General features: G+C 40.5%; 1 protein-coding gene across 2 annotated transcripts in view; it reads left to right on the top strand.

Annotated features, from left to right (window-relative positions):
• Window positions 1-320: 320 nt before the first annotated feature.
• Window positions 321-13,034, top strand: part of LOC123365321 (carbonic anhydrase 13-like) — a 37,902-nt gene continuing 25,188 nt past the window's right edge. Inside the window, exons 1-2 of one of the 2 annotated variants that reach the window (XM_045008064.1) lie at window positions 321-420; window positions 12,502-12,699. In XM_045008064.1, the coding sequence (XP_044863999.1) occupies window positions 390-420; window positions 12,502-12,699 (229 nt within the window). In that variant the 5' untranslated portion in view covers window positions 321-389. Of the gene's footprint in view, window positions 463-12,501; window positions 12,700-13,034 lie in introns of both variants that reach the window. The other variant, XM_045008063.1, reaches the window with a different exon arrangement.

Here is a 13,034-nt window from a genome sequence, read left to right as displayed (position 1 = left end):
GGACAGCAAGCAAACGTCCTCTGTTAAAAATGTCACTATTAATAAACAACTCAGATGGGAGCCGCAAAGTTTGGATCCAGACCTGAACTTTTCAGGTCCAAGGTTTGTGTTGAGGCCCATCCCTGGTGAATAGGAACACAAATGATCCCATCAGCGGCTGCTGTTGCTACTGGAGCAATGTTACCTGCTCTAGGTGACTCCGCGCTGGAGGGGCCGGGCCCCCCAGCTGGCGGAAGGTGGGAATTACAAGCGACGCCGTGTCGCTCCCGCACTCAGCCGGACTTTATAAGCCTCTGGGCGCCGCCTGTCTCCTTCAGAGCGCCCCGTGTCTTGCTCCGGCCAGCCAGACGTTCTGCTCCTCTCGCCGGCAAGCAGGGACGTGGGTGGCCATGCTGCACTGGGGATACGACGAGCACAACGGTGAGGGAGGACAGCTCCCGGGGGGCAGGGGGGCGAGCCCAGGTGAGAGGAGCCAACCTTGGCTCGGCAGCAGCAGGGGTTGCCCCAGAGTTTGCTCCAACTTTTCGCCCTCTCCAGTGAGGGGGCTGCCCGCAGGAGGTTGAGGGCGGGCGCTGGGAGCTGCTGTTGAGAGCAGGGGAAATTTGGTGCCTGAGCTGAGTTACCAGGTTGAACAGCTTTTCCCCGCTGCAGCTGGTACTGCCCCAATAATGGTCCTTGAGTCCTTCTCTCTTCTGGTTACTAGCACCGACCTGAGTAAGCAGGTGTCACGCTAGGGAGCCCCTGCAGGAGGCAACTCAACATGGGAGAGTTTCTTTCATGCCAGGTGATGAGTGAGGTGGATCCTGCCCATTTCCCCAGAGGGGGCATCCTGGTGCCAGGCAGTGTCAACACTGCAGCAGAACCTTTGGGTCAAAGATTAGGTTTTAAAGTGGGACTTAGGCAGGTTATTTTTTGTCTTAGCAGAGCCAGATAGTTCACCATTAGAACATTTTTGCTCTTGAGAGAGAGGAGTTTTATCCTCGGATAAGAAATATTGTCCTATTATCAAGCTCTGTAATAGCTGTTCGTGGAAATAGACCAACCAGCTTTAATTAGAATAATTCTTCATGCTAATGGCAATGTGTTTGCACTAGGAAGTATATATTTATCAGCTAAATGGTAAACAATTTAATAACTATTCTATAGGAATTTGATTCCCCCGCCTTTTATTTTTGCAGTATTTTGTTTTCTCCTGTTTAGCGCTGCTAAGAGAGTGTTTGTAAAAGAAATGTTAGCTCCCCACAGCCTGCTTTTTTCTTCTACATATATCTATCTACCAGTCCATCAATCATATTTGTAACGAGCGTGGTATCAGAGCACCAAAATTCTAAAAGCCAGAATCTGCCATCTTTACTGGAGTTAAGTGATGCCTTACTCTCTGAATATCTCCACTAAAATCAATGGGACTACTTGTGGAGGAGGCATAGCAGAATATGGCCCTATATTATAAAAAGAAAAAACTACCTTGTACACCGATTCAGTGACATTAACTGATTCTTTCATATGAGAAGAGTTATCCAGATGATGCACTGCCAGATTGTGAGTGGCTGCTGGTTGTTAAAAGTAGATACAGGGACAGTGAAAATGTACTTGTGCTCTTAGAGGACTTAAAACTTTAAAAATGACTTTGGCAGCTACTGTGTTTGTAAGAGAGTTTAGCTGGATGGAGTATAACTCAAAGGAATATGCAGCAGGCTGAGCTGCATCTGTAGATAAATTACAGAACATTGAAAGTTGGAGAGCTGTGTTTTACTGTATGCTGTGATTCATGAGAACGTTGTATTGGTTAATGGCTAAGTAATATAATTGTTCCTACAAAAGTATTCAAGCATGTTCCTGTTAGAACAGGGGTCAGCAACCTTTCAGAAGTGGTGTGCCGAGTCTTCATTTATTCACTCTAATTTAAGGTTTCGCGTGCCAGTAATACATTTTAATGTTTTTAGAAGGTCTCTTTCTATAAGTCTATAATATATAACTAAACTATTGTTGTATGTAAAATATATAACGTTTTAAAAATATTTAAGAAGCTTCATTTAAAATTAAATTAAAATGCAGAGCCCCCCGGACTGGTGGCCAGGACCCGGGCAGTGTGAGTGCCACTGAAAATCAGTTTGCGTGCTGTCTTTGGCACACATACCATAGGTTGCCTACCCCTGTGTTAGAATGATGCTTATTTAATTTGCATATGGACAGTCAACATCAGCTGTATTTTTAAATGGTTGAGTTAATTGTAGCTATTGTATTAAGGAATTTCTTACTGACTTCAGCTAAATTCTGCTCTGTTACACAGATGTAAATCCCAAATACTTCCACTGAAGTCAGAGTTACTCAGGATTTACACCTTTGTAAGTAAGAGCAGAATTTGACCTATTTCTGCTCCCCACTGGTGAGTTGGCAAGTGATTTTTTTTCAAACATTTTCAGATTTCCTTCAATCTTCTCATTCTGTTTTGAACTCTCAGGATTGATTTATTTGTTCTTAGTGTTGGGGGATGATTTTTTTTCTCATCTATAATGGCAAATGACTTCAGTGGAGTTGCTCCTGATTGACACAAGTGTGAGTGAAAGGAGAATTCAAGATTTTGTTTTCAGTGAGTTCATGAAGAAAGGCAGCCCTAATAAAATAAATAAAACTTAAAACACCTGAAATTGTTTCATTGCTACACAGGTAACCAAATGAGAAATGTAAACGTGTAGCTATATGGTGACTGTCTTTTATAGATTGGGAGTCAGGAGGAATAGCTATGCAAGTCTCTGCCTTCTTTCTCTACTTCTCTCTGTTTTCACTGTACTTGTGGCAATATACTTTTCAGAATGGTTGGGTGATGTTGAAATGTGGCAATGCTGAAATGATTAGATTTTTTTCTCTATTGTTATACTTTATACTCTATCCTGTCCCTTTCCCCTCCCCCAGACTGAATAATATATGACAACACCTCCTTGATGGAGCACGAAACCTGAAAAACAAGGATTCTGGGCCCAACCTACAAGGTCCAGATAAGATATCCTTCTTCTCCACCCTCCCAGTTTCTGGGAAAGGGGAGGGTATTGGATGTCTATCAGTTTTCTGTCCCTGGACCCTGTGGAGGCCCCAATCTCTCATATCAGGCTCTGCTTGGTGACCGATAAACTTGGAACTCCACACACCCCTTAACCCCACCAATATTCTTTCTCTTCTCCCCCTTGAGAGCCCCCAGCAGTTGCTAGACAGGCAGATCTTCAGTAGTCAATCCATTTAGCCTCGGTGGAAGTGGTATCTGCTCTCTACTCCTCCCTAGCAACATTTCTGTTTAGTTCCTCATCTTTTTGATTCTCTATTGTCTGTCTCTGCTCTTGCTCAGAGCTTTGCCCAGCAGCAGAAGTATGAAATTGATGTGATTCTTGACAGTTTCACTGCTCTACATGATTCCAAGTATGTTCTAGAAACTGACTAGTTTTAATTTCATTCTTCCAATGCAGTTGTGTCTTCCTGATTCTGCAGGGAGACAACTTTTTAGTGTCTTTGCTGCTCTTCAAATAGCAGTGTGCTGCTGCTTGGCAAAGCTACTATCTGAAGAGAGCAAAGATACTAAAGCTGTTTCCCTGCAGATTCAGGAAGGTAAAACTGCAATGCTTTACATTCAGTTCACATTTTGAATGTTATCTTTGTGACCATAAAGATGAAAGCTTTTTTTTTCTCTTTAAATTAAAGTTTGATTGCACAAATTGATGGTTTAGGTGCCACCTGCTAGGGAAAGCTTTCTGCTTATCACTGGTAAGAGAGCAAGTGAATTTTTTCAAGCATTACACTGCATTTGTATGTGTATGTCCCTGTGTATAAATAGATAGATAGATGTAGAGATGCACTGGTATGCTATATAGCTACAGATATACACTATATTCACTGGTTCCAACTGGATGAAATGGTCAGTGCAGATTGTCCAATACGTTTATGTCACCAATACTAAGAGTGTTACTTTGTCACCACACTAATCTTTGCTTTGTTCTTGTAAGTGCTCCTATTTCACATGATGTAGGCGTCTGATATTAATATAGGGAGGCACAGTAGTGGCACTTGGAGAACTGGCTGCCATGTGGAATAGGGCTCAGTCCTGTAAGGTGCTTAGCACCTCCTATGAAGAGATGGGTGCTCTCAGCAATGGACAGGATTGGCTCCTTAATGACAAATGGGGAATGCTTACCTTTACCATGCTATTTCTTTAATAAGGAATTTGAAAAATGTTTGTATGTGTACTGTGTATGACTGTAAAGAAAGTTATAAAGCTGTTGCAGCTGCTTTAGGATTAAAGTCTTTTTGTGGTCACTGATAAAAATTAAACTGTTATGGATAAAGTAATAAGAGTGAGTTTCTCGGGGCATACCTCTGCCCCCATAGGTAGGTTAATTTCAGTGTCTGTCTTGTTTGAGAAGTACACGCTGAACTCTGCATTTCCTGCCTTTCTAACTTTTATTTTATTAGCGCTAGCATTCTTGTGAAACTATTTTCTTAGAGCACTGTGATGTGCTAGTGACCTTAACTTCAATTTAAGTTTTTTGTGTGGGATAAATACATGCTATAGTTGCTCTTTACAAATAATCAAAGATCTAATCCAACAACAAACCAACAACCTTACTCTGTATAAAAGAAGCCAATCCACAAACTGAATATCCTCAACTCAGCTCCTGCAAAACACTAATTCATGTCTACAAATATAAATCTACACCCTCACCTGAATCCTGCCCCCCAAATGCTTATAGTATCTCTGATAGTCAGGTCCCAAGATATTTAGGGTTTTATAGGTGAAAGCCACTACTTTTAATACCACCTGAAAATCAGCAGGCAGCCAGAGGAGATTTTGAAGCACTGGTATCATGTGCTCATCATGAAAAGCTGCATCTCTTAATATAGGCGTGGCTGCCCTCTTCACGAGCTTCAGTTTCCACGTTGATACAGGGTGTAGCCCTATGTGGAGTGGATTGCAATAGCCTAATCTTGAAGTGACAAACACATGGGTGACGTAAAGTGAGCTTTGCATGCAAGATAAAGGAATGCAATCTTCAGATGGAGGGAAAACATCCTGGTCACTGTTGCTATATAATCATTTAACAGTCCTTGGGATTCTTAACAAAATACTTTCTGGGATCTCTCTGGCAGGGCTTATCTACACTTACAGCGCTGTACCAGTGCAGCTGCACTGCTGTAGCACTTAGAGAAGATGCTAGCTATGCCAGCATGAGAGCTTCTCCCATTGCTGTAGTTAATCCACCTCCCCAAGAGGCAATAGCTATGTGGATGGGAGAAGCCCACCCGTCGATATAGCACTGTCTACACTGGGGATTAGGTTGGCATAACTGTGTCACTTGGGGTGCAGATTTTCCACACCCCTGAGCGACATAGTTATACCAACATAAGTTACTTGTGTAAACCAAGACCAAGCCTCAGAAAAGAATGAAATAACTGCAAGGCAGACCCATCTACTTGCACTCAGGTCTGCATGGTTTTGAAGGTATCTGATAGATCCAGTAACATCATCATGGACACCTGTGATGAATTCCTGGCCCTAGTGAAGTCAATGGGAGTTTGACACTTACTTCAATAGAGACAGGATATCATCTCATATTTTTTTACATCGGTAAGAGATCAGTGATCAATGCTAGTAATGCAGTCCCATTACAGTAACAAGGTCTGAAGTCAGATTGACAAGAGGCAAGGAGATCTGAGTCCTCCTCCTGTACTCTGAGAATTGTCTCATTACAACCTTATCCATAATCTTAACCAAAAATGGAAAAATTAGATACTATGCAATATCTGGCCAGTGTCAAGTGATAGTTTCTTGAGCCACTGTTACATATTTTTCCTTTAGAGCACTCAACATTTGGCCGTTCCTTAAGTATAGACGATTTCCACTAGCAAAGGATACAGTATTTTCCTGATAACCTTCACCAGAAAGAAAAGGCATGAGTCCAAAAAACAGGTTTTGGAGCAAAGTTCTCTCAGTATATCCAGAAATTTAAGGAAATAAATTAGTATATCAGTTACAGATTACTTTGAGTTTCTTAGGCAAGCCATTTGGGCATATTGTGAAAGTGTATATCAACTTTCCTTTAAGGAAGTGCATTCAACATTAGAATGGGGGAAGCAAGCAATATCTTCCTGGCACAATTGAGGCATATAGGTCACGGATCAAATTCTGCAGTGATTAACAATCCATTAAATCCCATTAATTTTAAATAGAGTTTCACAGAATGTAGGTCAGCACTGAATTTGGCCATAATGTATATATTCCACCAATTAGAATGATTCAGTTGTAGGCCAATCAGACACAATATCTGTGCTTGGTATGTGAACTGTAATAACCAGTTATGTAGCAGAGGTTCCAGAGTGGGAATAGCATCAGTCTAAATATATTGATTGTTAAAATCGTATGTTTTACAAAATTGTATAAATAAGAAAAGTTAAAGACTAAAACATTTTGACCTTCTGGCCAGAGTCACTGAAGAGCCAAAGTTTATGGTTGCTTTGTGTCACTAGAGTGATGCAAAGCAGCTAAAGCAAACAAGTGAATAAGACCCTCTTGACTTATGAAAAGTAGAAAAGTAGATGCACATCTGTTACATATTTCTGCAATTTCTTTTTTAAACCAAAGTAAACTTTTGGGTGCACAACTAGCTAATGCCTTGTACTGGTCCATGTATTTTATGTACCAAAACAGTTTCCAACCAGACTTGCAGAATCAGGCCTTTTCATATATTCTAACGCCCAAAGGGACCACTGTGACATCTATTCGGGCCTTGTGCAAAGTCCAGGCCATAGGATTTACCTGAAATAATTATTTTTTGAACTACAGCCTATCTTTTAGAAAAGCATGCAATCTTGATTTCCAGTGATGGAGAGTCCACCACAATCTCTGGTGAGTTGTTCCAAAAATGTATGTCTTATTTCCAATCTGAATTTGTCTATCTTCAACTTTCAGCCATTGGATTTTGTTTTATATTTGTCTGCTAGATTAAAGAGTCAGTTATCAAATTTCTGTTCCCCATAATGTACCTACAGATTGTGAAATAGTCACCCCTTAACCTTTCTTTGTTAAACTAAATAGGTTGAGCTCTTGTCACTACAGGACATGGTTTTCCAATCTCTCAAACATTTTCATGGCTCTTCTTTGAATCCTCTCTAATTTATCAACATCGTTCTTGAATGGTGGACACCAGAACTGGACACAGTTTTCCAGTAGTGCTTGCACAGTGCCAAATACAGAGGTAACATGACCTCCCTTCACTGTCTTTATCTGTCACAAGTCCAGAGAAGATAAAATTGTCTTTGTTACAATAATTCACAAGAAAATTCTTTCCCACTTAAGGATGAAGTAGTTGTCAGTAAGAATTTCAAAATAAATTATTAATCTGGTTTTGTTGTGTTTTAGGCATTCGATTACAAATTATTTAGTGGTGGTTACAAATTGTTAACATTAGATTGGTAACATTAGGTTTTTTTGGCTGTCAATTTATGACTTTAAAATAGTTGAGTTTGAAGTAAAAAGCTATGATGACTTATTGATCTGCCATTTCAAGCTAGTGAGATGTGTATTGTAAATTCTGCTATTTAGTTAATAGATTTTGAGATTCCATTTTAGTGACTAAAAATTACACTTGGACAAATCCCAGATCGAAAGCTTCTACCGCTATGCTGCATGCAGTCAGCCTCTTATCTGACGTAAATTATTGCTCTTCTTTGAGACCTATTCTGTGCATTTTCCCTCTGTTGTTTAGGAGAGCTGTACTCTCTTTATGAAAGTGATTAGAGGAGAAAGAGCTTTCTAAGAGAACTGCTTTCCTAAAACTCAGGTAAGCTTTCTTGGACACACTGAGGGCTTGTCTACCCTGGCAATTAACAGCGCTGCAACTTTCTTGCTCAGGAGTGTGAAAAAACACCTCCCTAAGCGCAGCAAGCTGCAGCATTGTAAAGCACCAATGTAAACAGTGCCCCAGCCACGACCTCACAAGGCATGTTAAAGTGCTGCCATGGCAGTGCTTTAGTGTTGCCAGTGTAGACTAGCCCTGACATGACACATTGATGCTATTTTAGGGCCTGTGAGGTGCTGAGTGCCAAGCACTCCATTTGAAATCAATGAGTGTGAAAGGTACTCAACACCTCGCAGATTTAGGCTGTTAGTTGTAAAGCACTGAATGTGCTAGGGGGAAGATGGAGCCAAAATGGATGAGGAAAAGGCACAGCTAGTTTGAATGATGGAGACAAGCAAGCCCATTGTGAATGAAGCTTACATTTCAACAGTATTTAATAGCATCCCTAGCATGCATTTAGCAGTGTAATAGTGGGTTAACACTGTGATACTGGTACATTTCTAGTACTGAGAAGACAAGTCAATTGCACTTTTATCAGAGGGTAATAGTAGTGCCAACACAAGTTACCATGGGCTAGGTTCTCATACTTCCTTACTCCTTGAGTAATCCCATTGATTTCAATGGGACTACTTGCACAGTGAGACATTACTCAGCATCTGATTTACCATTGCTTCTGATATTGTTCCTGCTTTTAATTTATACCCTGAAATCTATATAGCCAGATTCTGATACTCTTACTCATATTAAGTACTAGTGGGGATACTCAAAAAAACAAATATCAGAATCTGGCCCTACATAGCTAACTCGTCACCAATAAATTTTGCTCCTTTAAAATGATAATCCTACACTCAGTTCAGTATCTCTCTTGTACTATTGTTTCCTGATTTATCACAGATTTATACCAAAATTCTTTATTTTGCCTGGCATTATTTTCTAACCTTGTATGAACAAAATAAAATGGAAATTCATTCAGTCTTACAAAGAAAGCACAAATTATTGCTGTTACTATTATTATACATATGGAAAGCCAGGGAATATGTAGACCAGATGGCCAAGGTTATTGAGACAAATCAGTCGAACTTGTTTAAATACATCAAAAGTCAGATGCCCATACCTGAGTCCACCAGATCAACAAGAGCTAGAAGAATCATTCAAAGCAGCATTTGTTTCTATTCTATAAGAGAAATAGTTTGGTTTTTTTTTATAGGGATGCATGAAGATGTTACTAAAGGAAAGACCATTCAGAATGATGAGCTTGATATTTAGTTATGAATGATGTGTGATCCATGGTTAGTCTTATTATATGCAGGAATGCACTCCGTGGTCCAGCTCCAGCTCCTGGGAACATACTGTCTCCTGCACACATGAATCTGCCCCTACTAATAAACCATTTTTATTGTCTTAATGGAATGTTGCTGCCATGGCAGGTCTTGATGACTGAAGGAAGGAGGAAAGAATCCTGTGGCACCTTATAGACTAACAGACATTTTGCAGCATGAGCTTTCGTGGGTGAATACCCACTTCGTCGGATGCAAGAGAAGGATGAAGGAAGGAGGGTGTTTCTAGTAGCTAGGGCCAGTCTCGAAGAGAACGTTGATTATTGGGACAGAGATCTCGTATTGAACTCTGTATTCAATAGGCAATCAGTGCAGAGAGCGTATCGTAACCTGTGTTATTAAATAGATGGGCTCCTGCATTTTATACCAGGTGGAGCTGGTTCAGTGTGTGTGGCTTTATTCCTGATTGTAACTAGTTTGGGAAGAATTATATTTTTATCACTGACTGTCAGTAAATGTCACACACACAAACTGATGAAAAAATATTTTTATCCATAATAATTGAAATTTACAGATAGGCACAATAAGAAAAATGCTGATTGAGAATTTATTTGATTTAAGGATGTTTACTTTGTATATTTTTACATGTGATGTTAACCCCTTCCTCACCCCACAGTTTTATGCAACTGTGAAAATTTAAATAAATAAAAATGGAAAAAAGCTTATAAATAAACATTGATAGTATCCATCAAAATTACATAACATCAAATTCTGTTAAGCCTATATATAACAAATTGTAATAATCAAAAGGTTATAAATGACTGGATTATTGTGCCCTAATTTTGAGAGTGACAGGATGGGATATAAACTTTTGGTCCTTATCCTTTGTTTGTGCAGGCTCCCCCCAACCCCCTGGCCACCCCTCAATCTCTGTTTGGGTTTATGGTAGCACTGAGGAGACCTAAAGGACCCCAAGCAACAGACAGACTTAACAATTTTGAAAGCAGATGCCCTTAATAATGGGAGGAAGATGAGGTTATAGAGGAAACAAGTTCCTCAAAATTATTTCCTCCTCTTAGTAGCATCACCTTAGTCTTGCCTGGATTCATTTTTAGCCATTTGCACTCCTTCCATATGCGGATTTTGGCTAAACACTGATCCTGCTGAGAGATGGTGCTGTTTACATTTGTTATAAAGGAGATATAGAGCGAGGTGTCATCTGTATACTGTTGACACCTCAACCTATATAGCCCTGCCATCTCATCAATTGGCTCCTTACTGAATAAAATGGAGGCCGGGGGGAGAAAGGGGAAAGGACTGATCCTTATGGAACTCCTCTGGTGTGGGCTCTAAAGATGGAGATACAGTTGTCCAGAATGCCCCTGAACACAGAAGTATGAGTTGAGCCATTTCAAGGAACCTCCATCCACCTCTGCGGCTAGTGGGACAGGAGAATTTGATCAGTGGTAACAAATGCTGGAGAAGGGTCCTGCAGGATGAGAATGGAAGTACTTCACTTGTCCATGCACAAACCCCAGCATCCCTGTGATGGGTTGGGTCACAGAGACCCCCTTGGGACTGCCACCTGATGTGCTGAGACTACCTCTGAGCCCGTTTCCCCTGCCAGCTGAGGACCCCAGAACCCTGTCTTGTTGAGCCAGACATGCTACTTGGCTGCAATACAGACCCAGGGTATGAACCACGCCCCCAAAGCTGCAGACTTAACTGAAAATGGCTTAAGAAGTGCTCCTGTCTGTAGCACCCAGCTCCCAATGGGATCCAAATCTCAAATAAATCTGTTTTACTCTGTCTAGAGCTTATGCAGGGTAAACTCACAGGGGGTCTGCCCTCTCTAATACTGATAGAGAGATATGCGCAGCTGTTTGCTCCCCCGCCTATCAATCACTTACTCTGGGTTTAATAATAAAGAAAAGTGACGTTATTAAGTATAAAAAGTAGGATTTAAGTGGTTTCAAGTAATAACAGACAGAACAAAGTAAGTTACCAATCAAGATAAAATAAAACATGCAAGTCTAAGCCTAATACAGTAGGAAACTGAATACAGATAAAATATCACCCTCTGAGATGTTCCAATAAGCTTCTTTCACAGACTTGACTCCTTCCTAGTCTGGGCCCAATCCTTTCCCATGGTACAGTTCTTGTTAGCTCAGGTGGTAGCTATGGGATTTCCCATTTGTTCTGTTCCACCCTCTTTTATAGATTTGGCACAAAGTGGGAATCTTTTATCTCTCTGGGTCCCCAGCCCTCCTTCTAAATGGAAAAGCACCAGGTTTAAGATGGATTCCAGTGCCAGGTGACATGGTCACATGTTCTGTGAGACCTCAAGCCTTCATTCTTCCTGGCCTGACTCACAGGAAGGTTTGCAAGTAAACCGAGCCATCTGCAGTCAATTGTCCTGGTCAATGGGAGCCATCAAGATTCCAAACCACCATTAATGCCCACACTTCGCATAATTACAGTAGGACTTCAGAGTTATATTTCATATTTCCAGTTTCAGGTACAAGAATGATACATTCATACAACTAGGATGACCACACTCAGTAGATTATAAGCTTTGTAATGATACCTTACAAGAGACCCTTTGCATGAAGCATATTCCAGTTACATTATATTCATACTCTGTAGCATATTTTTATAAAATTATATGGAGTGCAATGTCACAACCCCCACATGAAAATTCTGTGCAGAAGCTCTATGCCTCTCTTGGCATCCCCCTATTTTATTACAGTGTAGATCCATTGGGGCCACACTGTCAGAGCTTCTGCCTCCCAGGATATCATGAAGGAACCCCTTAAAGGGGGGGCCTTGGGGAAAGATAATGGAGTGAGGTCTAGATGAGATGCTGTGTTGGATTAAAGCAAGGTCTTTGATGGCCTGAGAATTTAGTTGAGGCTCCCAGTACACCGGAGGCAGGACACTGGACTGGAAGGAAAACTTGTTAGATATTGGTGTTGCTCAGATGAAGAGTTAAGTATCTCTGAACTTACTGAATGTACAGGTGCCTGCTGCATTCCTTTTGGCTAGAAGTATTTGGGAAGAGGCAAAAAGTACCAAACTAAAGTTCTAATTTGTGTTTGATCAATTAGACTGGAGAAGGTTCTGTGATGAGACCAAAGAGCTGTCTGATGACCCAGCAGAGACAGCTGTATGATATATTGAATTCCATTCTTTGGTGAATCTTTCTGTTTTTAATTTAAAATAAATAGATACAATTAATTAAGATAACCCAGGTGAGTTCTTGTGATTGATTTTCTCATTAGTCAATTCCTTTTTTTTCTATGAAAATAGCAAACACAGTGTAATTAATTAATTAAAAACACCTTCTCTCGCCTTCTTCCTCACTTCCTTTCAATGCATTTTAGGGCCTTCTCACTGGAAAGAGGTTTTCCCTGTTGCTAATGGAGACCGTCAGTCCCCCATTGACATCAAAACTGAAGAAGCCAAATATGACCCCGCTCTACCTCCTATTAGCCCTAACTATGATCCAACTTCTGCTAAAGTCATCCTCAACAATGGACACTCCACAAGTGTAGAATTTGATGACACAGAAAATAAATCAGGTTTGTTTCTGTTTACATTTAATTGTATTTTATTTCATTCCATGTCTCATGAATGGAGTACAGTCTGGGTATGTTGCACTGGAGATTATATCATGTCATATGAACAGTAATACTCTAGTTCTCTGAGTCCAAAAGCAATATTTTTTCCTGCTTTTCCGTATGCTGCAATTTTGAGATGATTTCTTAAAGAAATTCAAAATCACAGTTCTCAGAAAATGCCTAGGATCACATTCTGTTAATTTTTTCCCTCATGGTATGGTCTCATCCATACAATGTCCAACCCCCAGTTTGAATTGTTTTATAACACATTTTTCAAACACTGCTCTCCACAGCAT

The sequence above is a fragment of the Mauremys mutica genome, chromosome 2 (genome assembly GCF_020497125.1).
Source record: "Mauremys mutica isolate MM-2020 ecotype Southern chromosome 2, ASM2049712v1, whole genome shotgun sequence".
NCBI lineage: Eukaryota > Metazoa > Chordata > Testudines > Geoemydidae > Mauremys > Mauremys mutica.
The sequence above is the reverse complement of the archived record's forward strand: the minus strand, read 5'-3'. Positions and strand labels throughout refer to the sequence as shown.